Consider the following 26,477-nt stretch of genomic DNA (forward strand, 5'->3'; position numbering starts at 1 on the left):
GTAAGAAGCCAGCAACAGAAGTGAACTATGGGCATATGGGAACAGTGGGCCTCAGGGAGACTTTGCACAGAGTGCCTTTCTTACTTTCTAGCTTTTGAATCAGAATCTATTACCTAGTCAAAAAGTCAAATGTAAGAAAAGGGAGAGAGAGATGCCAAGAAGTAATGATGGGCCAAGAGGCCACAGGAAGCCAGGGCTTTGTATAAATCCAAGTTTATTTGTCCAACCAGTACTTTCTAAGCACCTACAGCATGTGAGCACTGTTATAGGCCCTGAAGTTACAACAGGGAAAGAAGATAGCAAAGACCCCACTTTCCTGGACCTGTCAGTTGAGGGAGCCAAACATAAAAAGTCCTTGAGGTGTAAGGAAGTGCCAGTAAGAAATAAACAGGCAGGAATGTGAGGAGGGAAGGACATTTTTAGACAGGCTGGTCAAGGTGACCAACTCTGAAACACTGTATCTGAGTAGCAGAGACCTGCTGTGGGGGTCAGAACAGGCAGTTGTGGGGAAAGCCTACCAGGCAAAGGGAGTGTGAGGACAAAGCCCTGAGGTAAGACGAGGAGGGGACAAATGTGGCCAGAATGGAACAGAGGGAAAGAGGGGCAAAGTGGTAAGAAGGCAGAACGTAAACTCTGCTACACACTGAAGTCCCTGGGGCATCCTGACTTAATTAACTAGAATGAGGTGTGACCTGGGCATTAGGGTTTTAAAAAAGCCCCCAAATGATTCTAATGTGCACCAAAATTAGGGAACTATTATGACAGAAGATGCAAACAGAACAGGGTGGGTACCAGACCAAGCCAGGCACTTGACAGGACTCTGGGGTTTACTATGAATGAGACAGAAAGCCATGGGGGTGGAGGGTGAGGGAGGGTTGGAGCAGAGGGACGACCTCACTGGCTGCTCTGTGGGGAACAGACCACAAGGGACAAGAGTGGATGTGGATGTTCCAGCAAGGAGTCCACCAAGATAATCCAGACAGTGATGGTTACTGATGGCCTGGTGAGGGTGGTAGCACTAGAGGTAGAGCAGTGGCTGCATTCTACACAACAGGATCTTCCAATGACTTGGTTTACAAGGCATTGGAAAAGTGCAGAGTAGAGCACACGCACAGAGAAAGGCTGACCGATGGACCATGCAGCTCTGTGACAAAGAAACGGTTCCAGAACCATCTAGCACCCTACTGGGTTCACAGTCTCCCCTGCCCCCAACCTTTCCTGAGGTAACTTAAGATATGTATTAATGTTTGAGTCTCTAGATAAAGATAAACCAAGATTCAAATACCCATATATATACACACAGGTTTATGTACATACACATATATATGCATGTACATATACCCCCGTATATGTATATATATATAAAAACACATTAAGTATTCAGGATTCACATATGGCTAAAAGAATTAAAGGATGCACAAAACACCACAGATATGGTTACTTCTGAAGGGTAAGGAAACAGCAAAGAGGCTTTTTACATCTTATTCTTAACTACTTAATTCTTCCCATCTTTTGTAATAGGAATGGTTTTGTCTGCTACTCATTTTTGAAAACTCAGAATCTGGAGACAGCCTCTAAGCCTCAGTTTCTCCAGGTCCAAAGCACATAATAACAGTTATCCCTACCCCAAGCACTTAGGCTTATCCAGCCAACACTGAGAAAGCCTCCTCTACACCTCAGCTGGCTCAAGGGCTGGTGCAGCAGCAAATGGCACAGGCCCAAAGGAGGCCTGGAGGAGGCCAGCCCATGGCAGAGGAGCAAGTACACAGTGCAAAATCAATCTCCAGGCCTACTAGAGCCTCCTGGGGGAAGGCACCTGTGAGCTGAGTCTTAGTGCCTGAGGGAATTAACCATGCAGAGCTGGGATGAGGGATTCAAAACACAGAGAGGCACACAGTATAACTGAAACAACAGGCCCAAAGCAGGGGATGAGGACTAGGAGCCTCGTGTGCTGCGAAGGACCTCCAAGTTGTCCGCAATCTGTGTGGGCACCATTTTTTTTTTTTTTTTTTTGCGGTACGCGGGCCTCTCACTCTTGTGGCCTCTCCCATTGCGGAGCACAGGCTCCAGACGCGCAGGCTCAGTGGCCATGGCTCACGGGCCCAGCCGCTCCGCAGCATGTGGGATCTTCCCGGACCAGGGCACGAAACCGTGTCCCCTGCATCGGCAGGCGGACTCTCAACCACTGTGCCACCAGGGAAGCCCCATGGGCACCATTTTTAATTCTGCTGGCATTATGTTTCAAAACTTTGCAAAAGGAATGTTTTCAGGCAGGGCCTACGTTCAGCAGCTCCACAGGCCCCCCAGACCCTCCTGTCTTGCACATACCAGTTAGCCGGCTGCTCCTGCACTTGTCTGAGGATATAAACCCAAAATGGGGAGCCCCAAGGGTCCAAGCAGGGACTTGGCCCAGCAAGGTTGGCATTAAGAGATCTGTGGGGGTACTTCCCTGGTGGCGCAGTGGTTGAGATTCTGCCTGCCAAAGCAGGGGACACGGGTTCGAGACCTGGTCTGGGAAGATCCCACATGCCACGGAGCAACTGGGCCCGTGAGCCATAACTACTGAGCCTGCGTGTCTGGAGCCTGTGCTCCACAAGAGAGGCCGCGATAGTGAGAGGTCCGCGCACCGCGATGAAGAGTGGCCCCCGCTCCCCACAACTAGAGAAAGCCCTCGCACAGAAATGAAGACCCAACACAGCCAAAAATAAATAAATTAATTAATTAATTAAAAAAAAAAAAAAAAGAGATCTGTGGGGAAAGCAGATTTGAGGAAATGAAGCCAGAAGCTGAAAGACCTTTCAGGAGGAGATTATTGCAATAATCCAGGTGAGAACTGATAAGAGCTCAAACCTGGGTAGCAATGGTGGGGATGGAGCCAGGAGGTTTATTTAAGAGCCCGTCTTTAGGTGGGGGAAGGTGCCCGGGGAGAAGAACCTCGAGATAATGACAATACCTCCTTCTACATAATGATGTGACATGACAGGTGGACCAAGAGAAAATTTTCTCTCCCCTTAACAAATAAGAAGGTAGGATCTGAGGATTTGCAGATCGGGGTCTTGTCCCAACCCTAAACACACGCTCCATCCCCCCCAAAAAAACAGGCACTTTAATTTACCTTGAGCTTTAAACTGAAGAGCTTCGCCTACAGCCTCACCACTGGGGTCCATATGATATCGGTTAGCCTTTTCCTGCAATACAGCATCAAAAGTCTCCTGTGCAATTCTCCTTGCTGCCATGTTTCTCTGACCTGTAGTGAGAAGTGGGAAACGAAAGACACTAAGAATGACAACTAATTCTCACAGAGTCTGATCTGTTTCACCTACTCCTCAAAGTAACGAGGCAGTAATCCATAATCTGGCATGGTACTTCAGAGGGAAGCCGGATTATTTTAAGGGGAGCTCTGCCCTCATGAACCTCACAGGTGTGTATTGGCTGAGAAGGAGTAAGACAAGCATGTTGATCTTGGATAATTTATTTTGCATCTCTGAGCCCATTTTCCCAGAGTCCCTTAAAAGAAGCTCTATAAAAGCAGTCCTATCTCCGGGGTTGCTGAAGGACTACATGAAGCAACACATATAACTAAACACAACAATGTAGGGCAGTAGGAGCATAACCCTTGCAAATGGTGGTTAGGAAAGATGCGATCTTTCCCATTTCCATTTTCCTATTTTCACAGACATGGCGAAGAGGCTCTGAGAGCTAACTTCCCCTCTGAGAGAGGTGTCTCAACGAGTGAGTGGAGAAATCCCTGACCAGTGATGATGACCTACTGACAGAGCTTGTTCTGTGCCAGGTCCTGTTGCAGGGGAGGGACTCCCACAATCCCGTTTACTTCTTGCTAGAACCCAATAAAGAAGTGGGTCCTATTATGAATGAAATTACACAAAAATGCAAAAGGGAGATCCAGGCTAAGTGACCCATCCAAGGTCAGCCAGTCCAGACTGAAACCTGGCAAAAACAGGGCACTGGAAGTGGGGACAAAGCCCTGAAGACTGAGTAGAAAAAGACTGAGAAGCAACACTGAGCAATCCAGTGGCAGTGTCCTTACCCACCAAGGTTTCCCTTCCATCTTGAAACCTCCAGCCTCAAAACCCAAGTCTTCCCCTGCCTTATAGTCATTTCTTATAACCATCACCCCCTTTTACTATCCTTCAGCCCTTTTCCCGGGGCTCCCTTGTTCTCTACTACCGAAGGGCAGGGTCTCCTGGCCAGGTGGCCCGGGATCAATTCAAGTGACCTAACCTTTCCGTGCCTCCGCTTCCCCATCTATGGAATGGGCAGCTCATGATGGGGGTTGCTGTGGGGACGGAACCAGTTAAAAAATGGCAAAGAGCCGGATTCAGCGCCCCGCCGCCGTTATCGCCCCACCAGAGGGGTCACTCCCGGCTCAGGTTGAATGAATGAACGACCGAACGAATGAACCCCTTCGGGCGCGGCCTGCCTCCTACCGGCCTCCGAGGACTAAGAAAAGGGGGCGTCGGGCCCGGCAGGCCGCAGACAGCCCCCCAGGCCGACCCGGACGCGACGCGGCCGCCGCGCAGCCAAGGGCCGAGCCCGCTGCGCCATCGTGGAGACCCGGGATTCCCGGGGTCCAGCCCAAAGCCCCCACCCCGGGGCCCATCCGTCGACAACGCCCTGGCCCGGACCTCACCCCGAGCCCACCGCGTGCGGAGCCGCCCCCACCGCCGCCTCTGGTTCCTCACCCGCCGCCGCCACCGCGCGAGGCGGGGACATGCAAATGAGCCAACGGTCTCCGCAGCGCCGCGCCGCGCAGGCGCAGGCCGCCGCCGAGCCTTGATGCACAGGCGCAGGCAGCCGCCGCCAAACCCTTCTGCGCAGGCGCACTGCCCTGTCGTCAGGGCGGACACTCCTGAGGTAAAAAATTTCGCTGCCTGGAGTGGCGGCAACGGGAACCGCCCGAAAAAGGAGACAAAGACGACGCCGCCGCACACCTGTTGGCTCCCTCGGCTTTACCTGCACTCACGGTCACCCTTGGTCACCCCGGGAGCAGTTCACAGGGCTGAGGGAGGCCGAGGCGAGGCGGCGCCAAAGCGCCTGCGCACGTACGGCGGCCGAAAGGGACCAGAGGCGCCGCAGCCGGTGACAGCCGCGAACCTCACCGTTTCTCCACGTGGCCGCGGAGACCGGGTGAGGAGCGGTGGCCGCAGAGCCCCCTCGTGCGCGAGGCAGGGAGTGGACGCTGCGGGGTCGGACTAGTGATTGTGGCGCGCCTTTCTGGGACTTGGTTTTGGGTAATGAAAGATCGTTACGGAAGCCGCCCAGGGACAAATTCACCCACTTCCCTGCTCTTCGCTTTTTTTCGTTTATTCATTCTTTCACCACTTATGTATGTACCGACTGCCTGCTGCATGTCCGGCCCCATCCTAGGCATTGGGGGAGAAGGTGTTTAACAAAACGGGCCCCAGCTCTCATGCAGGTTAAATATCATTGGGGAGGAGACTAGACAGTAAAAGCAAATAAATAGATGAATCATTTTGTTCCATGTTGAGATAGTATTAAAATACTAAGAGTGATGCGGTAGGAGAGCGGGGCTGCTTTAAACAAAGTGGTTATGAAGGATGTCCCTTGGGTAGCTGGGAAGAATGAGAAAGAAGCGGGGAAGCCCAGGTGAGAAGGTGTTGGTAGAGAAAGTGTTGGTAAGGGAACTGGGTTTTGTTCTGAGAGGGTTGGGAAGCCACTGCAGGATTTTGAATAGGTGAATGAGGCGGTCTTTGTGCTTTCAAGTCTCCCTCGGGCTGCCTTGTAGAGCACAGAGGCACAGGGTATGGCAGGGAGGAAGCAGGTGAGGCCACCTGAGCCAGGGTGGGTGTGGCAGGTGGAGGAAGATGAATCATTCAGGGTCCCCGGTTTGTCAGGGCACCGTTTTCTTGATAAGCAGAACCAAGGCTTAGAGAGGGAAGCAGGCTGTCAGTTGAGAGCCTTGATAATTCCCTCCCCCTCAGCATGCCTTGGACGCAGCGTGGGGGTCGGTAATGCTGTTTCCTCTCCTGGCCTGGCCTGTTCGCCAGGTGGCTCCCAGATGACCATTCCCAAGCACCATCTTTCTCATGAGCTGTACTTTCATCCTTGTCCCTGCCCTCCACAGGTCTGTGCTGGACCCAGGGGACCCTGAAGGACTGTCCTAAGTGGTGGTTCCAGAGCCAGACATTGACCTCCCCAGCTCAGGGATCTCAGGGCTGAGCAGAGGGAGATTCTTGGGGCGGGGAGGGTGGGGGGGTACTGAGAGTACACAGACTCTGTCTGAGTAGCTAGGGAAGGCTCCCATGAGGAGGCGGCCTGGAAGGGCTGGTGGAAGCTCCGCAGAGGACGTAGGTGGAGGTAAAGTGTTAATGAGACAGGATAGGATCCTGGCCTTCAGATTCCTCATCCTTAAAGTAGGCACAATGACATTCCCCTTTAGGACTGTGCTTCTATGACCGAGTGGCCACTCATCAATGGCCCACTTGGGTCTGAAGCATGGCCAGAGTAGCAGAAGCAACGTCTGGTGGCAGAGCCAGAAGCAGAGTCCCTCCAGCAGCATCCAGCCCCTCAGAGCTGGCCAGGAGCATCCCACCACCACCAGCCTGGGCTCCCCAGTGAGAAATTCTTTATCTTGAAACAGAAAATCCTTATTCTTTTCCTCCACCTTTGATTTGGAAATCCTTAGCAATCCCTAAACAGGCTCCCTGTTCTGGAGAGTAAAGAGGGGGATATCTGCAAGGGAGTGAGGTGAGGTGTTTGATGCCTTATGTCTGCCACCCCCCAGTAAACTGGCTGAATTACCTCTTAAGCAACAAAGGAAAAGAACAACTAGGTGATGTTTATTGAGCTCTGTGCCAAATCCTGTTCTAAGTGCTTTGTAGAGATTGATGGGTTGAATTTTCACTGCAGCCCTCTAGGTAGCCCCTGTGTCACGCGTGAGAATTGACCAACGGTGAGGTTAAGTGTAAGGCTGGGGATTTGAGCCCCCCTGGCTGGCCCTGGAGCCTGTCCTCCCCATGACCCCCAGCCCAGGCATATGCACAAACACAGATAGAATAGTCACATCCTGTGCTGCCCCCACAAAGAGAAGTGAGGGCATGGGTGGCTTGTTTCCCTCACAGCCCAAATTTGCACATTCCCATGCCACGGTCCTAGTGCCCCCATGTGCCTTTGTCCCCCTAGTGCACTTTCTGTGCTTTCTACGGTGCATGATTCTGGAATGGACTCGGGACCAGAAAAAAACAAAACTGTTTTAAAAGACGATATTGCAACAATCAAGAAAGTCCATCATGTGCTATATGTTAGAAAATAGCATTGTATCAGTGTTAAATTTCTTGTGTTAAATTTCAGTTTTGTGTGAATGTATAAGAGAGTGTCCTTTTCATGCTGACATCTGTAGGAGGAAGGGGTCCCATGACTGGAACACACTCTCAAATGATGTACGTGTCACACACTCGTAGGCACACACTCACTCACATAGATTAACATGGCAAAATGTTAACAATTGGTGAAGCTAGGAGATCCTTCCGCTTATACAGTGCTCCTTGTACTATTCTTGCAACTTTACTGTAAGTTTGAAAAGTGATGTATTTCTCATTTTTTTAATTTTTGGCCATACCACGTGGTATGACCACAGTGGTCTTCAGAAGCTTCTTTGCTTTCTGGTCTCACTTGATGCTCCTGGCTTCTTTGGCCCATTTCCTGCCCAGACCTGGAATCAACTCTTACTCCAGGAGCCCTGGCTTCTTTGGTGGGAAATGGTGTTTAGAGACCACAGTTGGTATTCAGGGTGCTGCTCATTGCTGCTGTGGTGTCATTTCCTCCAGGCATTTTCAGTTCATATTAATAGAAAATTGGTTATTTGCTCAAGAGAAAATACATCATGAGTTCATATCATATTTCCAGTTCAAATTTAGGAGTTCTGAGTTTTTACTTCTTTGATTTTATGTTAGAATCTTTTTTCTTTTATGCTCATTCCTAATGATATAAACATTATTACTTATTTGCTACATCTATAACTGTTTCTGAATAATATTTCTAATGTGGTTTCCAATAATATGATTACTGAAAACTGTTGAAGATTTTCTTTTGCAGTTTTATCCTTAGGGTAGATCCCAGTAAGAATATGCAGTCATATCACTGTGTTTTAAAATTGCATGAAATGGGCTTCCCTGGTGGTGCAGTGGTTGAGGGTCCGCCTGCCGATGCAGGGGACATGGGTTCGTGCCCTGGTCCGGGAAGGTCCCACATGCCGCGGAGCGGCTGGGCCCGTGAGCCATGGCCGCTGAGTCTGCACGTCCAGAACCTGTGCTCCACAATGGGAGAGGCCACAGCTGTAAGAGGCCCACGTACCGCAAAAAAAAAAAATTGCATGAAATGATCTGATCCATGTAGAAATACTGTTAGGTTCATGGCTTTCATTTTGCTCTTGATTTTTAGGGATTGCTTTTATTTATTTATTTTTTTGGTTATTTTGGCGTATTTCTTTTCCTAATAACATAAAGCATTTAGCTGAGTTCCAAATTCAAACCTGTAAAACAAAGTATGTTAAGAGAGAATAATGCAGCTTCTATTCCTGCTCTCACCATCCTTTTCTCTACCTCCCCTTACAGGTAACTATTTCTATTAGCTTTTGATTTACTTTTCTTTTTATTTATTATTATTTAGTAATAATAAATATTTATAGTAACAGTAATAAACACTTATTGTTATTATTTTTTTTTTTTTTGCGGTTCGCAAGCCTCTCACCGCTGTGGCCTCTTCCGTTGCGGAGCACAGGCTCCGGACGCGCAGGCTCAGCGGCCATGTCTCACGGGCCCAGCCGCTCCGCAGCATGTGGGACCCTCCCGGACCGGGACACGAACCCGTGTCCCCTGCATCGGCAGGCGGACTGCCCTTATTGTTATTATTTAATTAAATAAGTATTTAATATCATTTTTTATTTTATATTTTATTAGTACAATGGTATGCTATCATAACATATTATTTCATTGGATAAGTACATTTGAAGTACATAACTATATAATAGAGTAATATGTGAATAATATTGTTTATATTGTAATATTATAGTATATTATAATTATACAACATACAATATAATATTATTAAGATATTTTATATTTATTTTACTGTTACTACTTTTTACTATAAGGACATACATTATGTTAACATTCCCCATTTTTTAGAAAAAATATACTGAACTACCTGCCCTTGTCTGTACTTTTAGATATTCTGTGGATGTTGGGAGATCACCCTTTCCTGTGACTCAGGTTGTAAGAATTTTTCCAGAGTGGTTATAGGCTCTGGCCCCTTGGTAGATGCTCCCTAAGTGGTAGCCAGGTTCTCATTTGCCCTCTGACCCTTGATGATGCTTACTTCTCACCTTCTCAGCTTGGGAGCAACTACTGGGTGCCCTTGACCCCACACAGTGGAGATGAAGATGGCCTCCAAGCACATCACCCAGGAGACCTTTGATGCAGCCGTTCGTGAGAACATCGAGGAGTTTGAGCTGGGGCCAGAGGAGGCAGTGAAAGAGGCCGTGGAGCAGTTTGAATCACAAGGTAGGCCAGTGTGGCTCGGTATCAGCGCTGGTCTGGCTCTTTGCCCAAGAGTCGCCTCCAGTCCATGGCTCTTAATGTGAAAAGAGTGGTATCCTGCCATGACCACATCCCTCCTGGCAATGACAGCCCTGGGCACTATCTTCTGTCTACACTCTGCCCCAGGCATGCTGGCCACCCACTCCCACCTCGCTGGAGCCCACCCTCTACTTGCCTGGACCTTACCCTGACATCTGCAGGGCTGGGTCCTTCAAGGTGGGTCTCATTTTAACTGTCGCTTCCTTGAAGAGACTTTTCTTGACCACCTCCCGAGAAACAGGGCCACCTGTCTCCCTGCCCGACCTGCACCCCAGCTTGAGTTCATGGAGGCAGAAGGGGAGTTGGTCACCAGCCTCTGGAAACAGGTGACATGCTCCAGCCAGGCCGTGGAAGAGAGTGGTTAAGAGGGAGCTCTTTGCAATAATGTGGGCAGGGTTAGACCCTGCTAGCCACAGCAGGGACCTCCCCCTTCCCATGACAGGCCAAGGCAAGGGATGAGGGTCGTCTGATAGAGGCAGAGGCAGGAAGCTGGGGATGAACACCCTGCCCTCCCACTCCCCCTGCCCCTGATCTTGAGTCCGGCTTCCTATTGGCCAAACCCAGTCAGGCGCCAGAGGGCAAGGGAGACTGGGGATCCAGCGTTCGAGGTCAGAAGCTGGTGTCCTGGGCACGGAGTAGTGTATAGACACTGGACAGGGGCTGGTGGGGCACCTAGACAGGTTCTGCACAGTGGGGGCTTCCTTCGGGGGCGGCAAATGAGGCTGGGGATGCAGCCAGGGTGAAGAACAATGGGAGCCCCAAGGGAGAAGGCCATGGGTTACCCTCCCTTCTCAGCCCACCAGACAGAGTGTGTCCCTCGCTGTGGTGCTGGTGTGTAGCTTCAGTACTCCTCTGCTCCCATTGGCTGGGGCCAAGGTACAAAGACCCCCACACCCCACACCCCCGTGTGGGCGTGGCTGCTGGGCCCTGCCCAGGCAGGGAGGGAGTTGGGTGGGGAGCTGGGCAGGTCCCTGAAGGCCTCCAGAGTAGGGTGGTCCCAGCTGAAGGGACATGAGGTGTGACTCCAGCAGGCCCATAGGGATGATGGCTGTCGCTTGTTTCCTGACTTCCCCATCCCCCGCAGGGGTTGATCTGGGCAACATTGTAAAGATGACGCCGAAAGTCTCTGCGGATGGATCCCAGGAGCCCACACATGACATCCTGCAGGTAGGAGAGGGCAGCCCACATGGGCCTTACACGCATGGTCCTGCATCACCTCATAACTCTGTCGGGGGCACCCTTTCCCTGGTTCCCAGATGGCAGACACAGATGCAGAAGGTCAGAACCTACTCAGCAAGCACAGGCAAGCCTGAGTGTGCAGCCAGGGCTCCTTGAGTCCACTTCAGAGGGCCTCTCAGGGACCACTGTGATCTGTCCACCCACCCACGTGCCACATTCTGGAATTGGAGCTGTTAGAGTGGACAGGGAGTGGGTAGCACTCCAGACGTAAGGGGCAGACAGCATTCATGTTTGTCTTGGTATTGGGAGCCTTGGGGTGGACGGCCCCCTGGAGGAGCCTCTCTCTGCCTCCCAACCACTGAATTTGCTCAGAAAATTGGACAGGAATCCCAGGAAAAGAGAGTGCAATCATAGTAAGGCTGTCACTTACTGAGCACCGACTCTTTACTGGCACATTACAGCCCATCCCCTTAGCACTCAAACTGGCCTGCAAGGTAGGTGCTGTCATCTCTGGCTTCCTGATGGGGAAACGGAGGCCCAGAGCCTGCCCTTGCTCTCCAGTGACCCAAACAAGGAAAGTACAGCTCACAGAGGTTAAGTCCTTTATTTAAGGTCATCCATCAAACTGGTAAACTGTTGGTAAAAGAGCAGAAGGTTCTAGTGTTTATTGAGAACCGGCTGTGGACTCAGTTCTGTGCCAGGTGCTTTCCTCATGCCATTTCAGTTATTCACCCAAAGACACCTGTGAGGGTAGGGTTATCATCCCCATATAAAGGATGGGAAAATTGAGATCCAAAGAGAAGAAATGAAGCCACACAGCATGGACCACCTCCCCCACCCACCCAAAAAAAAAGCAGGAGGGGGAGACAGCCGTGGTTGTGAACCTAAGGGAAATCATACAGTATCTGTCCTTTTGGAACTGGCTTATTTCACTTAGCATGATGTCCTCAACGTTCATCCGTGTTGTAGTATTTGTGGTTGAATAGTGTTCCTTTGTATGGTTGAATAATATTCCATTGTATGGCTACACCACATTTTGTTTATCCATCCGTCCATTGATGGACACTGGGGTTGTTTCTGCCTTTTGCCTTTCTGCCTTTCAATTCTTTTGGGTGTATACCCAGAAGTGGAATTGCTGCATCTCTTGGTTTAATTTTTTGAGGAACCACCATACTGCTTTCCACAGCAGCTGCACCATGTTATATTCCCACGAATAGTGCACAGGGTTCCAGTTTCTCCACATCCTCACCAACACTTGTTATTTTCTGTTTGTTTTTCTTTTCATAGTAGCCACCTTAATGGGCGTGATGGTGTCTCATTGTGGTTTTGATTTGCGTTTCCCTAATGATGTAATGTTGAACATCTTTTTGTGTGCTTAGTGGCCATTTGTGTATCTTCTCTGAAGAAATGTCTATTCAAGTCACACACACAAATAGGTTTTAACCTATTTCTTTCACCTTTTAAAAATTTTTCTTTTTTATTGAAGTAGAGTTGATTTACAATGTTGGGCCAATTAACCTATTTCTTTTTTTTTTTTTTTTGCGGTACACGGGCCTCTCACTGTTGTGGCCTCTCCCGTTGCGGAGCACAGGCTCCGGATGCGCAGGCTCAGCGGCCATGGCTCACGGGCCCAGCCACTTCGTGGCATGTGGGATCTTCCCGAACCGGGGCACAAACCCGTGTCCCCTGCATCGGCAGGCAGACTCTCAACCACTGTGCCACCAAGGAAGCCCTAACCTATTCCTTAATATTCTGTTTCATCATAACATATGTTTAGTTAAGTCCACAAATCAGAGCTCAACGAGGGTTGGCTGACAGGCATTCTTGACTTTCATGGCAGTCGAGGCCAAATCAAAGCACTTCGGGCTGATGGTATCTGTAGACCCACCCTCACCAGGGCTGGATGCAAATGATGTCATAAGCTCCAGGGGCATGGGTTCATCTTGGGCTCAAGCTGAGACAGGTCCTCAGGTCATGGCATCGAGTGGCCACTAGACTTGTGTGCCCTATTCAAATTGTCTTCTCTCATTATAAGCTTTTCCCCCAAGGGCTTAGAGTTGAACGTGGGTAAACCAACCGTGTGTACAGCATGGTTTCATTTGGCAGGTACTCAGTAAATATTTGTGGAGTGAATGAGAGAGATGAACAGGAGGTATATGATATGGGCAGGACTGGTAAGGGTGGCTTTCACCTTTCTTAGAAAGCTAGCCATTGGTTGGTATGTCAGTTAGTTATGACTGCATAACGAACAACCCAAGGGGATTTCCCTGGCAGTCCAGTGGTTAGGACTCCTTGCTTTTACTTCTGTGGGCCCGGGTTCGATCTCTGGTCAGGGAACTAGGATTCTGCAAGCCACGTGGCATGGCCGAAAAAGAACAAACAACCCAAAACAATAGCCATTTTATTGTTTTTGATGATTTTGCTGGGTTGACTGATCTCAGCTGGATGTTTCTTCTGCTGGTCTCACTTGGGGGCCTCTCATGCAATGGCAGCTAGAGCTAGAATGTTTAATGTCTACTCGTGTGTGTGGCTCCTTGTCAGGGACACTGAGATGGCAGGGCCTCTCTCTTTCTCTCTCCCTCTCCCTCCCTCCCTCCATGGCCTCTCAAGCTCAGTGGGAACTTCCCTGGTGGTCCAGGGGCTAAGACTCCATGCTCCCAATGCAGGGGGGCCCGGGTTCAATCCCTGGTCAGGGAACTAGATCTCACATGCCACAACTAAGAGTTCGCATGCCGCAACGAAAGATCCCACATGCTGCAACTATAAGATCCTGCATGCCGCAACTAAGACCCAGCACAGCCAAATAAATAAATATTAAATAAATAAAAGCACAGGTGTGGAAGCTGCCACAGCTAGAACTAGCCCCACAGAACTTCCACCAAGGCCCAGATCCCACACGAGGGAATCCCACAGGGGTGCAGCACTATCGCTGTGACCGTCTTTGGACTGAGCTGACACTGAGGTTTCTCCCATGTCCCTTAGGCCCTGGATGACCTGCAGGAGTCCATGGCCCGCTCTAACCCCCAGGAGGTGTCAGCACACCTCGCCCGCTTTTGTGAGCAGTGCAAGCAGCAAAAGGCCTGCCGCTTCTTGGCAGCCGAGAAGGGGGCCTACCCCATCCTCCTCGCCACCTGGAAGTTGGCCGCAGCAGGTGACCAGGGTCTCCTGCTCCAGGCCCTCAATGCCCTGTCAGCCCTGACTGATGGCCAGCCCGACCTCTTGGACACGCAGGGCCTGCAGCTCATGGTGGCCACACTGGCCCGGAATGCTGACTCGGCCAACGTGACCTGCTCGGGGATCCGCTGTGTGCGCCACGCCTGCCTGAAGCATGAGCAGAACCGGCAGAGCCTGGTAAAGACCGGTGTGCTACCCCTGCTGACTGGCGCCATTGCCCGGCACAGCCACTGTGCCGACGTGGTCAGGGAGGCCTGCTGGGCCCTACGCATCATGACCTTTGATGATGACATTCGTGTGCCCTTCGGCCGTGCCCATGACCATGCCAAGATGATCGTGCAGGAGAATGGAGGCTTGAAGGTACTCATTGAGGCCGCCAAAGGTAGGAGCAGGTGTGGCAAGAGTGAGTGAGGGTTTAGGACTGCTTCAGGTCTGGCTGGCTCTGGGCACCACTTGTATTTATCATCTTGGTCCCACCTGCATGGCAGCCCTATCATAACAGTGTCCTTACTCCTAGTTACTCCAGGAGAGTTCCAAGCCAGCACTCATTGGCCCACAGCACATCCCATGCTCATCTCTAAACCATTTGGGGAGGGGGCTTGGCTCTGTCCAGCAACACAGACTGAGAGTGGAAAAGAGGGCTCCTCAAAGGGAAGAATAAGGGTGCTGTTTCCCGAAGACGGGGGAGTGTTGCTGGCACTCACTGGGGCCGCTCCCAGGCGGAGGTTTACACTTTGGTTCATACTTGGCCACCCTTTCTTGTGCATGTCCATGTGCCTGACTCTGGGGTGACCCTGATGAGGCAGCCAAGGGAGGTCACAACACTGACGTTTGGGCACCAAAGCCCCTGACCTCTGTCCACTGCACCCACTGGAAAAGGCCTGACTGGGGTCTGGTGCACAGAAGGTGCTAGAAGAATGAGTTCCCCTTTCCAGCCTGTCCTGTGGCTCTGGCTCTCTCGCTAGGCCTGTGTGTGCGACTCCGGCCCTGTCTGTGGGGGACTGGGGCCTGCCTCATTCTCCCCTTCACACCTCCAGAGAGGGTGAAAACCAGCTGCAAAGTTGGGCTGCTTTTCCGAGGGGTACTTTGCATCTTCCTTGTTTATTTGCAGGAGCTCCTATCAGTGAGAGTGCTACCACAGAGACAGAACCAGTAGGGGGTGTGTGTGTGTGTATTTTTGTATATATATGTATACATATATACGTGTATATATATATAGATAGAGAGAGAGAGAGATTTGTTGCAGGGAATTGGTTCATGTGGTCGTGGGGGCGGGCCGGAGGCTTGGGCAGGAACCAACACTGCACTCTACCAGTGAGCTTCTTCCTCTTCAGGGAGACCTCAGTTTCCCTCTTAAGGTCTTTGGCTGATTAGATGAGGCCCACGCAGACCGTCAAGGGTCATTTCCTTGAAGTCCGTCGGCCGTGGGTGTACCACATCTAGAGAATGCCTCCACGGCACACCTGGATTAGTATTCATGGAGTCACTGGGATTGTGTCCTGGCCAGGGGGCCCTATAAATGACCATCACTGAGCTCTGTGTCATTATGGCTCTCTGTGCCCCCCTTGCTAACTCCCTAACTCTCCTCCCCCCATCATTCTCAGTCATGCCTCTCCTCCCTGGTGCCTCTGAGCTTTGTCTTCAGCATCTGTGTTTAATTTTGCTCAGGTCAACTCTATCCATATGTCCCTCTGCAGCTTCTAGGTGTCCTGTTGCAGTTAGAAAGGTCGTTCCCTACCCAAGATCATAAAAATAGTCTCGGATGTCTTATTACAGCACTATTATGGTTTTCTTTTTTTAGCCGAGATCATCAGTTGGTCTGGAATTTATCTGGGGCACAGTCCTGTGTCTTCCCCAGAAGCCAGCAGGGGGCACTGCAGGCCCAGGCAGCACCCCGCCCCCACCCCCGCACCTTGTGGTCCCTGGGGCCCTCCTCGTACTGGCGGCCCCCCAGCCAGGCAGAGGGGCCAGGCTTCGCTGGTGGAGCGGGATTCGGGATTCCTCCCAGGACTACTGGCTCGGAGCGCGGGCTGGTTTTCTCTCTCCTCACCCCAGCGGTTCCTTCTCCTCCGTCTGCAGCGTTCCCCGACAACCCCAGCATCCTGAGTGATCTCTGCAGCACCCTGTCCCGCCTGGCTGTCCGCAATGAGTTCTGCCAGGAGGTCGTCGACCTCGGGGGCCTCAACGTCCTGGTGGCCCTGTTGGCCAACTGCAATGACCACCAGGTGGGCGTCCAGAGCTGTCTTAGGGTGTGAAGTCCTCTTGCCTGAGTTTCACTCTGTCATTTCTCCCGACACCTGGGGAATGCTCCGGGCCTCCCAGTGAACTCTGCCCCTCTAGGCCTCGATCAGCCAGCCAGGCTTGAGTCAGAACACTCTGGCCCTGTCTGCTGAGCCCAGATCCAAAGATCAGTTTTCACTTCTCATGACCCATGAGAAGGACCTCAAATTTAGGGGGAAAACAAACCCACCCACTCTCTCTCACTGTCCTTTAGTGGTGGGGGGGCTGGTCCAGACCCCAGCTCAGGTGTGTGATGCTTCAGTGAGGCCACCCGTGCTCTGCTCGCTGGCCTGAGCCAGCCACACGCCCCTCTGTGTGTGTTTTTGGGGGGGTTGAAATCATCCAGACGCCTCGCCTGGATGCAGGTGGCCTGAACCACAGGGTCCACTTCCCCGAGCCTCCCCTGCCTTCTCTATACAGCAAGTGATGAATAACCCTGCTCTTCCATGCCAGCTGCACACCCTGAGGTGGCCCCACCTGTGTTCAGACAGCAGACATTGAAACAGCCCCAGACACTCCCTCGAGACCCCCTCCCACAATCCAGCAACCAAGCAGTTAATGCCTGGGTGCCTCTCAGGAGAGGGGTGTGGCCGGGTGTGACCCATGCATTGCCCTCTCTTCAGGACCTTGTGAAGCAAGTGCTGAGCGCCCTGAGGGCTATCGCAGGCAACGATGATGTGAAGGATGCCATTGTCCGTGCTGGCGGGACAGAGCCCATTGTGTCTGCCATGACCCGGCACCTGGCCAGTCCCCAGGTACCCACCCCAGGGCAGGGGGGACACACAAGGTGGGGTTGCATGGCTGGAGTCCCAGATCAGTATCTGTATCTACAAAATGGTCTTTCCCATCTCCCGAAGCAGGGCCAGGCCTAGGGTGAGGTCAGCGAGCAAGAGGCTGGGGGCAGCGTGAGTGAGGGCCAGGGTGGGGCAAGCAAGGGGCCTGGGGTGAGACCGTCACCCCTAAGAGCTTGGTTGATGCACCTGCTGTCGTTTCTGTTACTTCTGGTCCAGTACACACGTGGACTGACAGAGGTCTGTCCAGGTGAGGTTGCAGGGCACTCACCTGGGGAGCTGGTGACAGTGGGGGCCTGTCTGCCTCCTCTCAGCCATCCCCGTGACCCACCCCGCAGGTGTGTGAGCAGAGCTGCGCGGCCCTGTGTGTCCTGGCACTGCGCAAGCCAGAGAACAGCCGGGTCATCGTGGAGGGCGGCGGGGCCCTGGCTGCACTGCAGGCCATGAAGGCACACCCGCAGGAGGTTGGCGTGCAGGTAGGCGTGGGGGACAGGAGGAGGGGACGGGAGCCTGGTGGGCAGGTGGGGCAAGGGGCCAGCGTGCACATTGCTGGGGGCGGGAAGGGGAGGGTGCAGGTCCTCTTTGTCCCTGTCCCATCCCCATCATGACCCAAGACTCCAGGGTCTCCTTCCTTCTCAGCCCCTGATGTCCTGCATCTACTTACCACCCACCAGAAATGTGCTGAATTCTGCCCGCTGCTGTCTTCTTTGCTCTTCTTGCATTTGCTCTTTTCCTTTCCTAACAGCCTCTTTAGAGGGATCTGAGGAGGAGGAGGAGTTGGGGGGACCAGCAGCTGGGGATCTGCTGGGGTTTGGGAAAGGTTCCCTGCCCCACCTTAGGCTGCTGCTTTGTGTTTTTGCACGTGGGGCCACTGTCCACGCCTTGCTGGGGAGTCAGCAGAGGTGAAGTGTAGACAGGGCAATGCACAGCCCTGCCAGAAACCCACACTCCTCCCTGCAGCAGCCCCCAGCGCACTCCCTGCCTCCCACCTTTCATACCCTCCCAGCACAGGGGCCTCCTTGTTGGTCCTGAGACACACCAGGCTTGGTCCCACTGGGGGGACCTTTACTCCCTCCTCCAGGATGCTGTGCCCTTGGCTGGCCCATCACCTTGTCCGCTCCTGACCACCCCGCCGGGCAGGCCCTCACACCTCACCTGCTTCTCACCTGCTCTCCCACTGGTGGTGGATGCCATGTTGGGGTGCTTCTCAGCACCCACCCCCGGCAGAGACACAGAGCACAGATGCCGACTGAATGAATAACAGTATAATTGACAGATGGACCCTGTACACAACCCCACTTTTCCCACTGTTTCCCTGCCCTCCTCCCCTGCCGCCCAGCCAGGCTCTTGCCAGCTTCAGGGGATGTTGCTCTGAGACTTTGGGTCTCACACCTCAGGGACCAGCCCCACCTGCCAAGCACTTGGCTACCCTAAGCTTTAGTCTCCTCACCTGGGAGCTGGGGTGATGAGCCCTGCCTCCAGGGCTGCCAAGAGGATGAAGTGGAGGCATGAGTCTAGCCTGATGAATCATAGCGTAGGCACCTGCTGAATGTTGGCTACAGCCATGTTGTCTTATGATGAGGACTCCGAGGTCAGAGTGGACCCCACCCCCTGCTCCCACCTGCTGGCTCACAGCCACTCGCCTTCTGCTCTCCCTTCTAGAAACAGGCCTGCATGCTGATCCGAAACCTGGTGGCCCGAAGCCAGACCTTCTCACAGCCCATTCTGGACCTGGGGGCTGAGGCACTCATCTCGCGGGCCCGTGCCACCCATCGCGACTGTGAGGACGTGGCCAAGGCCGCCCTGAGGGACCTGGGCTGCCACGTCGAGCTCCAAGAGCTGTGGACAGGCCAGAAGGGTAACCTGGCACCATGACCCCAGGCTCAGTGTGAGCTGTGACTGGGTGAGTCATGTGACTCAGGAACAGCTGGGGAGAGGGTGGGGGCAGGAATGATGTCCTGCTACTCTGCCTCCAGATTCCTCCCCCATTAACAGCAGGTGTTTTCTGACGGGTACCAAGCATTGGCCAAGGGGTGGGAAGGGAGCATTAGTGAGGTGCCTACACAGCAGAAAGCAGCCCCTGGGTCCCGGCCTCCCCGCATGCTGTTCCGCTCACCGGCTGACAGCATCGGCTTCATCCGTCCTGTGCCACCCAACCTCACTGCCCTTTCCTAGTAGAAGCGCCCCCTCAGCATTGCTTACGGCCAGAGGTCTGTCTGAAACCTGGAAACCATACTGGCCAATCTCATAGCAGGGCAGGGATCCCACTTCTGTTCCTACAAGTCCGTTCTCATCCCTGCTACTGCTTCTCTCACCTGTAAATGGATCACAGATGCCTTGCTGTGCTGAACAGAGGGCAGGGACCAAGGCTCGTTTGTCTCCTGGTGTCCCAGGCCAGCCAGTGATGCCCGGTAATAAAAGACTGTTGGTTGATCAATGGAAGGGTCTCTTCCGTAGCACCATGCGGCATGAGAGCCACAGCCAGTGGCTTCAAAGAACAGGGGAGAGGGGTGCATGTTTGGGGAGGTCATGGGTTCACTGATGAAAGTGAAGGGGTTTTGAGAGCAGCATGGGATGTATGATTCACTGTCACCCTCAGAGGGGTGGGCTGCTGGGGTCATTGTCAGACTTGGGGTCCAAGGGTGCCAAGGTTGCTGTTCCTCAATGTGCATTGACTTTCGGGGGCTGGAGAGCTCAGTGTCTAGCCCCCACCCAGCTCTGTGGCCTTGAGCTGGTGACCTAACCTCTCTGAGCCTTGATTTGCTCCTCCGTAAAGCAGGGAGAGGGGAGGGGATAGAGCCCCCTCCGAAGGGTGTTGGAGCAGAGCTGGGCACATGGGAGACACCCGATCGTCTAGCTTTAGCACCCGAGTCACCCTAGGAGAACCATCCTGCACTCTCCCGCCTGGCCACGTTGAGGTCCTCGCTCACTGGTTGGCTTGGGCAGCGTGGCTTTCCTCTCTGAGCCTCAGTTTCCCCATCTGTAAAGTGGGCATCACTGTCGCTGCCCCCAGTGCCCATCCTCCCCAAGTGTCTTGGAGGGGTCACCAGGCAGCGGTGCCTGGCAGACCCCAGCTCTGCTTCTCTGCATTCACCCTCGGGGTCATGTTGTGGTCACCTGGCAGCTCGTGCATCCCGCGTGGCCCAGTCAGGGTCAGGGCAGCCTCAGGCCCCCTGGTGGGCTCCAGGCACCATGCCTGACACCTCCAGCTCATACATTAGGAGCTCCTCTCACCTCTCGGAGTCCCCACCCCACTATTGGTCATTCACCTCCTCTAGGCTGAAGAATGTCTTGAGTTCAGTCCTTGACATCAACTCAGGCCCTTGCCCAGAAGGCTTCTGGTTTCTATGGAAATTGGCCCATGCGAATAGCTATGGGGAGAGCATCACCCTGGTCCCGCCTTCCTGTGGTGTCCAGACCTCCTCCACCCCTGGATCGGTGGCGGTGGGGGGGGCGCTGCCAGCCTAGTGGGGCTGATGAGAACCTCTGACCCCGTCACCCGGCCCTGACCTTCCTCACTGGGGACTCAGCCACACCTGCTGCAGGCTGCCCCAATTTGACTTCTAGGTTGGCCACCCATGTGACCTTAGGTCATTCCTGTGACCTTGGAGCAGTCCTCGGGCCCCGTGAGCATCATGTTTCTTCATCTGTCTCGTGGGGGGGGGGTGGTGCTACTAGTCCATTTCTGGGGAAGTCTGAGGTGCCAGCCCTGTAATTCCTGCCTTAGCTCTGCTCTCAACCTGCCTGTGGCTCCGCATTGCCCTCTCCGTAAAACCAAACTGTCCTCCAGGCCCTACCCACCTCCCACCCGCATCTTCCCCATGCTCCCATTTAATCACAGTTCCAGTCACTCCAGCCTCCCCACCTCAGGACCTTTGCACATGTACGCTGCATGGAGCATCCTTCCCCAGCCCTCCCTGTGGCCAGTTCCTTCCTGGCACCAGGTTCCAGATCACACATTGCCTTCTCAGAGATCCCCTATTGTTCCCCTGCCCTGGCACACCACCACCACCCCACTCCCCCGGCCAATCACCACTTGTGCTGTGTCCTTGACCTCTGACCCCATCTAAGGTCACCTCACTTGTGGGCTTTTCTCCTTTGTCTGCCCCTCCCCCCCATCCATGAGCTCCATATGGGCAGGCTCCTGGGTCCCCGCTCTGCTCCAGTTTCCCATAAATGTTTTTGAATGTACACCTGAATAAATTAATAGGTACACAGGGTGGTTGGAGGGAAGACCTCTGCCCCTGCAGCCGCAGTCCCCTCCCCTGGGCTTTCAACCAGCCTTCCTACAGCTGCAGGCTTCTTCCAGGACGGGTGGCTCCTGCTTATCAGTCCTCCCCACCTTGCCTGAGGGCCTCTTCAGTGGGTGTGGGTCAGGGCCTGTTTGGACATCCCCGGGCTAGGTGAGGCCCCGCCTCCAGCTGAAGACCCCACATTTCACTGAGGTCTGCCAGGCCTGTGTTCCAGGCCCTCCTCTGCCACCTCAGGTGAGCCTCTGCCTCCTCACCTGGAAATGAGCTAAGTGTGTCACTGCACAGGGCCACAGCAAGGCCTGGTTCAGGGGGTGCCTGGCACAGAGCACTCGAGTGCTTGCCGTCCTGTCCTTGTTTTTGACACAGAAACATGGGCTAAGGGGGAAACGGCTACAAGGGAGGGGTCAGCACATTCAGTTCTGCCTCTACTGTTGTGTGCTTTTCAAGGAGAGGCCTGACCTCTCTGAGCCTCTGGGAGGCTAAGTGAGGCTGCCTTTGAACCAGTTAGTCTTGACTGTCGTCTCTGTCAAGGATGTGTCCCTCCAGCCAGGGAAGGGCCCAGCATCCTGGGAAAGGAACACTGTTGCTTTTTCACTGTGAACACATTTGAGAGGCAGGGCCTGTGAACCCCATCTTCCAGATGAGAAACAGACTCGTTGGCATTCAAGGGGCCGATATGGGATGAGAACCTGGCTCGGCCTGCCTCCATGCCCCTCCTCTGTTGCCAGCGTTGCTAACATGACCTTGGGCAAATGGCTCTCTAGCCTCGGTTGATTAAGCCCTGTCACCGTGCCCAGGCCTGGCTCACGGCCGTCGTGTCAGATGATTCCTGGGATTCCTGAGAAGTAGCGGGAACTGGCGGTGCAGAGAGTCAGTGTCCTGCCCAGGGAAAAGCTGGGATCCCCTGGGCACCCTCGCCAGGTACAGCCGAGGTGCCCATGGTGGGGGGTGTCAGTTGCTGATACCAAGAGGCACTGCCTGCCATTGTTGGGAGGTGGCAGGGAGGTTGGCCAGCACCAGCTTGCTGATGAGTGAACAGAAGCCAGAGCCCAGCCAGCGCCACTGGCACCATCAGGAGAGGCAGCCCAGTGCTGGGCCACTGCCTGACACTTGGCCTCAGTTGGCACTGTCCCTGGGGGTACTGTGAGACCTTCCAGGAGCTTACTCCCTCCCTCACAGGACCTGGCAGGTGGGTGCTGCAGGTGGGGACTCCTCCAGTATAAATATCTCCCTCTTTGGGTGGCAAACCACGCCCATAGTTGGTCTGTGTCTACATTCCATCAAGTGCTATTTAGAGAGGGAAACAGAGGCCCCGAAAAGAACAGTTTATCCAACCAACACTCAGCAAGCACTTGCTGTAGACCAACATGTTTGTGGTTTGCTTCCATTCATTCATTTCGTTAATGCTCCCGTCAACCCTGGGAGCTACTTGGAGAAACTGAGGCAGGGAGTTTGAGTCACTTGCTGAAGATCCTGTGGCCAGCTTAGTCAGGAAGAGCAGGGATTCAAACCCAGCCCCAGGCCCTTCCAGCAAGAAACAGTGGTTGCATGAAGCTCAGTTTTCCCATCTACAAAGTGGGCACCATCACCCCTATCTGGAAGTCAGGTCATGAGATGGTATTTGAGAAGTGCCTGGCTCAGCAAAAACCTAACACCCAGTAGGTGTTCAGCAGTCAGCTCCTCCTCTTCTCCAGAGGGTAGAATGGAGACCAGGGCCTGGAAGTTGCAGGAGAGCCAACCAAGTTGGGAGATATTTGAGAGGAGGCTCAGGTGGGAGTATCCTGGGAATATCAGGAGGCAGATGGTAGCCCCAGGCTAGTGACTCCCACTTGTGAGCCCCGCATTGTTTCCTCACAGGGGCCCTTTGAGAAGTTATAGATTATGCACTTAGCAGGGGGCTTGCACAGCCCTGAAATGTGAGCCATTATTAGGGCCTAGCTCAGCCTTGCTCCCTCTCAGGATTCCCTGGTTCTGAACCTGATCTCCACCAACCCCAGCCCACACCTAGAGGAAATAAGAGCCAGTATCTGGGAACATATGTAATCCTCTCTGCCCTAGCACTTGGTGAGTCAGAGAACAGGGCAGGCTTGGGGGAGGTGCCAATGACACAGCCTAGCACTGGACAGCAGCTGCCTCCCTATCTGCAAAGAATCCCATGACCCCGCACCTCACAGAAAAGCTGGGGCTCACAGGCCAGATGTGACCTGCAGAGGGTCAAAGGCTTTCACCAGAAGGTCAAGGTGAGGGCTGGAATATAAATTCTCCCAGGGGTGAAGCCCCAGAAAGGAAAGATGAAGGTGTAGGAATCATTGTCCCGTGAGGAAACTGAGGCTCATAAATGCCTTGCTCAAGGTTATGCAGTCAGACAGTGGCTGGACAAGTATTCAAACCCTAGTCACTCAGGGCCCCAGTGGCTGTGGTCTGACACTGCCTTACCCCTTTTCCAAAAAGCAGGCTACTTTGGGCCTGCTGAACTGCAGTGTGACAAGGGGCAAGGAACTTGACCTCTCTGTGCTCTGATTTCTGTAAAGTGGGGCCAGTGGTCTCTTTGACCTCATGGGCTTGTGGTTAGGATTCGGTTAATTCACCAAAGGCTTAGCAGGGAGGTGGTTCCGACAGGGAGGTCATTTGATCCTGTGGAGGAGAAAGCTTGAACTCGGAGAAGTCAAACATTTCCAGAAAATCACAAAGTGCGTGAGTAGGATTCCACCTATTTCCACGTCTTCGCACTACCCGGAACTGCAGCTGAGTGACCTCCAGCGAGTCTCTGCCCTCTCCGTATCATTTGCAGGGGAACAGCGGGTAGTGAGGAGATGAAGAATTATCCACGAGTCCTTCAGCCGTGATGGCCAAGCTCAGGGCCCGAGTTGGAGGTCCTGCTTCTGCGTTGGGTGGCCCGAGGGTCTGACTTCGCCACAGCCTCAGGGGACCCTGCGCGTGACCCCCGAGGCCGCCTCCGGCCACCGCGCTCGCGGCCAAACTCTGCACCTCGTTTGCTCCAAGTCTTGGCCAGGGCGCACGGCCCCTACGATTGGCCGCCGGCCCTGCCCGTCTTTCGCATCGCAGCCAGTCTCCGTCGCTCTCCGGGCTACGCCCTCCGTTCCTCTTGCGCCAGTAGCGCCAGCTTCTTCGGAGCCCCGCCCTTACTCCGCAGCGATTGGTCACCAGGGATGCCCGTCTTCTTCCAAAGCTCCAATCTTCGCCCGCCTCCAGGCCCTAGCCTCCCAGCACCTCGCGCCCAGCAGGACCACCCTGGGGACCCACTGTGTCTCCCGATAGCCCCGCCTCTTCTCCTCAATGATTGGCTTCAGGAGCTGCCCGTCCGCTTCATGTCTACCAATCTCAGCTGTCTCCAGAGATGGTTGGCCAGCACGCAGCCAATCGGAGTACGGCGTGGACCCCTCCCGCGGCGCGCGCGGAGGGTGCGCGAGGCGGGGCTGTGGCGGCTGGAGGTGGCGGCGGCGGCAGCGGCGGCGGCAGCGACACGTCCCAGTCGGTGAGGGGGCACGCGGGGCGCGGGGCGGCGCAGGCGTCGAGGGGGCCCGCGCCCCTCGGGCCGACCTAGGGCGAGGCCCCTTGCTGTCATGGGCCCGGGGCGGGGGCGGACGAGGCGGGGCGTGACAGCAGCATCGCGGGGACTGGGAGAGGTTAAAGCCTCCCCACCCCCCGCCCCCAACACCGCTAGTCTGGTGCCCCCTTGGGGCTCCCACAGCCGGATCGGAGCCTCTCTCCGTCAGCCCACACATACCTGACACCACATCCCTTCTCTTTGACATCTCCCCTCATACACCTGAGACTGTCCGCCTCGCTGACATCCCCCACCCCCTTGGGGCCGCGCCCCCAGGCGCCCCGCACAGTTAACTCTGCACCCCTACACGCACCTGACTCTGTGCCCGCACTTATATTCCCCTTCACACACCTGACACCGCGCCCCCGGCTCATGAACACCCACCGACACGTCGCTTGAGACTTCCCCTCGATGACAGCCCCACACCACAGGGCGTCCTCACACACACACACCCGGTCCCCGCGCCACCACACGTGGGCCTGCACCTCCACACCCAGCACCTGAGCCTGTGACCCGAAACTCACCGTCCCCCACTCACATCTGTGCTTGTTCCTATCCCCTCGCTGGCTTTTCTCACAGCCAAGTCTGGGCCCCTCTCACTGCCCCCCCACCTTAAGTAATCTGGGTCAGTGCCCTCAGGTACTCCCTCCACACATGCACATGCCTGCCCAGTACCCCTGGCAGCCCCCTCTGACTCGAACACCCCCAGTCTGTGCACCCACCCGTACTTTCTTCCACATTCACCTGTGTTTGTGCCCCCTCCGTAATCCAGGTTTTCCAGCATTCACCCAAGCCTTGCTATCTCAGGATCACTGCAACCTCCACCACCACCCCCAAGGAAAAGCGCACCCAGATGTTATCTTTTCACTTATCACGGTCTATAAAGTGATTTCCGGGCTTAGAATAATCCCATGGGCCAGACAAAACCGGAATTATCTCCATTTTACCAGCAACAAACCTAAAGCGATTTGAATTGGGGTGGCATTGCCCACCCCTTCCTGAGCATTGCTGCTGACCCTTCTCTGCGGACCTCCTCCACTTTTGCCCATCTGTTGTGTTTATCTCTGAGGGGTTGGCAGGGGAGGGGAGGGGAGGGGAGGGGAAGGGAGGGGAGGGGAGGGGAGAGGAGGGGACCCCCACCCTCCCTGCAGCTGTTCCTCAGGAGTCCTGTCTTTCACTGGGTCCGGAAAGGCTGAGCTGGAAGGGGTGGCCCCTGGTCGCTTTCTGAACACGTGTCTCAGAGCCCTGGGGCTGGTGGAGACGGGGGCCCTGTGGTAGCCGGGCTTCAACACCTAGGGTGCCGCAGGCCCAGCTGGTAGGGTCGCCTGGGGTGGTGGTGGGGTTTGCTGGGCTTCCACCCTCTGGCCCAGCTCTTACAGACTGAGGCCCCTCACTGACCCGGGAGAGCTCCTGGGGCCTTAAAGCTGATAAACCGAGAGAGTAAGGCAACACTCTTCAGAGTGAGAGAGCTAATGTTTCAGCCGCTTAGACACAAACTGCAAAACTGGAGCCTGGCATGGTGCTGGGGATAAAGATTTTTCTGGAACTTTTCAAGTTCCCTGGTGGGTGATTTGCAAGCGTGCAGTATGGAAAGAGGCTGGTGGCTTTACTGTTA

The 26,477-nt window shown here is 54.1% G+C and overlaps 3 protein-coding genes across 14 annotated transcripts in view; 2 read left to right on the top strand and 1 right to left on the bottom strand.

Moving 5' to 3' along the window:
* The window catches only part of SUGP2 (SURP and G-patch domain containing 2), a 31,250-nt gene extending 26,035 nt beyond the window's left edge, over nucleotides 1-5,215 (bottom strand). For 3 of the 8 annotated variants that reach the window (XR_002642651.3, XR_016391480.1, XM_022558374.3), the window contains exons 1-2: nucleotides 4,704-5,212; nucleotides 3,116-3,247 (exon numbers count right to left, since the gene is read on the bottom strand). Coding sequence is in view for 6 of the 8 variants with exons in the window: in XM_022558374.3 (XP_022414082.1) it covers nucleotides 3,116-3,247; nucleotides 4,704-4,734 (163 nt within the window). In the remaining 2 variants the exon portion in view is untranslated. Of the gene's footprint in view, nucleotides 1-3,115; nucleotides 3,248-4,242; nucleotides 4,328-4,651 lie in introns of those variants that run through there. The other 5 variants (XM_022558376.3, XM_022558373.3, XM_089905319.1 and 2 more) reach the window with 4 other exon arrangements.
* Nucleotides 4,803-19,474, top strand: ARMC6 (armadillo repeat containing 6). Of its 3 annotated transcripts, XM_089905321.1 has the most exons (9): nucleotides 4,803-5,148; nucleotides 9,373-9,542; nucleotides 10,702-10,784; nucleotides 13,779-14,352; nucleotides 16,050-16,195; nucleotides 16,874-17,005; nucleotides 17,380-17,517; nucleotides 18,704-18,944; nucleotides 19,374-19,474. In XM_089905321.1, exons 2-8 carry the CDS (start codon nucleotides 9,416-9,418, stop codon nucleotides 18,914-18,916), a joined length of 1,413 nt encoding a protein of 470 aa, XP_089761447.1. In that variant the 5' UTR covers nucleotides 4,803-5,148; nucleotides 9,373-9,415; the 3' UTR covers nucleotides 18,917-18,944; nucleotides 19,374-19,474. The 3 variants fall into 3 exon arrangements, with proteins under 3 accessions (XP_089761447.1, XP_089761448.1, XP_022414089.1); XM_089905322.1 differs by having other exon boundaries at nucleotides 13,971-14,352; nucleotides 18,704-19,474; XM_022558381.3 differs by having other exon boundaries at nucleotides 4,804-5,148; nucleotides 18,704-19,474.
* Nucleotides 19,475-22,773: 3,299 nt separating this feature from the next.
* SLC25A42 (solute carrier family 25 member 42) overlaps nucleotides 22,774-26,477 on the top strand; it is a 28,112-nt gene continuing 24,408 nt past the window's right edge. The window contains exon 1 of one of the 3 annotated variants that reach the window (XM_022558407.3): nucleotides 22,774-24,790. In XM_022558407.3, the coding sequence (XP_022414115.2) occupies nucleotides 24,465-24,790 (326 nt within the window). In that variant the 5' untranslated portion in view covers nucleotides 22,774-24,464. The remainder of the gene's footprint in view (nucleotides 24,791-26,477) is intronic. The other 2 variants (XM_022558403.2, XM_022558405.2) reach the window with 2 other exon arrangements.

This window comes from Delphinapterus leucas, unplaced genomic scaffold, assembly GCF_059928025.1.
Source record: "Delphinapterus leucas isolate spDelLeu-1000000601 "Yukka" unplaced genomic scaffold, BTC_Dleu_Yukka2 spDelLeu_asBTCV2_sq25, whole genome shotgun sequence".
NCBI classification, from domain to species: domain Eukaryota; kingdom Metazoa; phylum Chordata; class Mammalia; order Artiodactyla; family Monodontidae; genus Delphinapterus; species Delphinapterus leucas.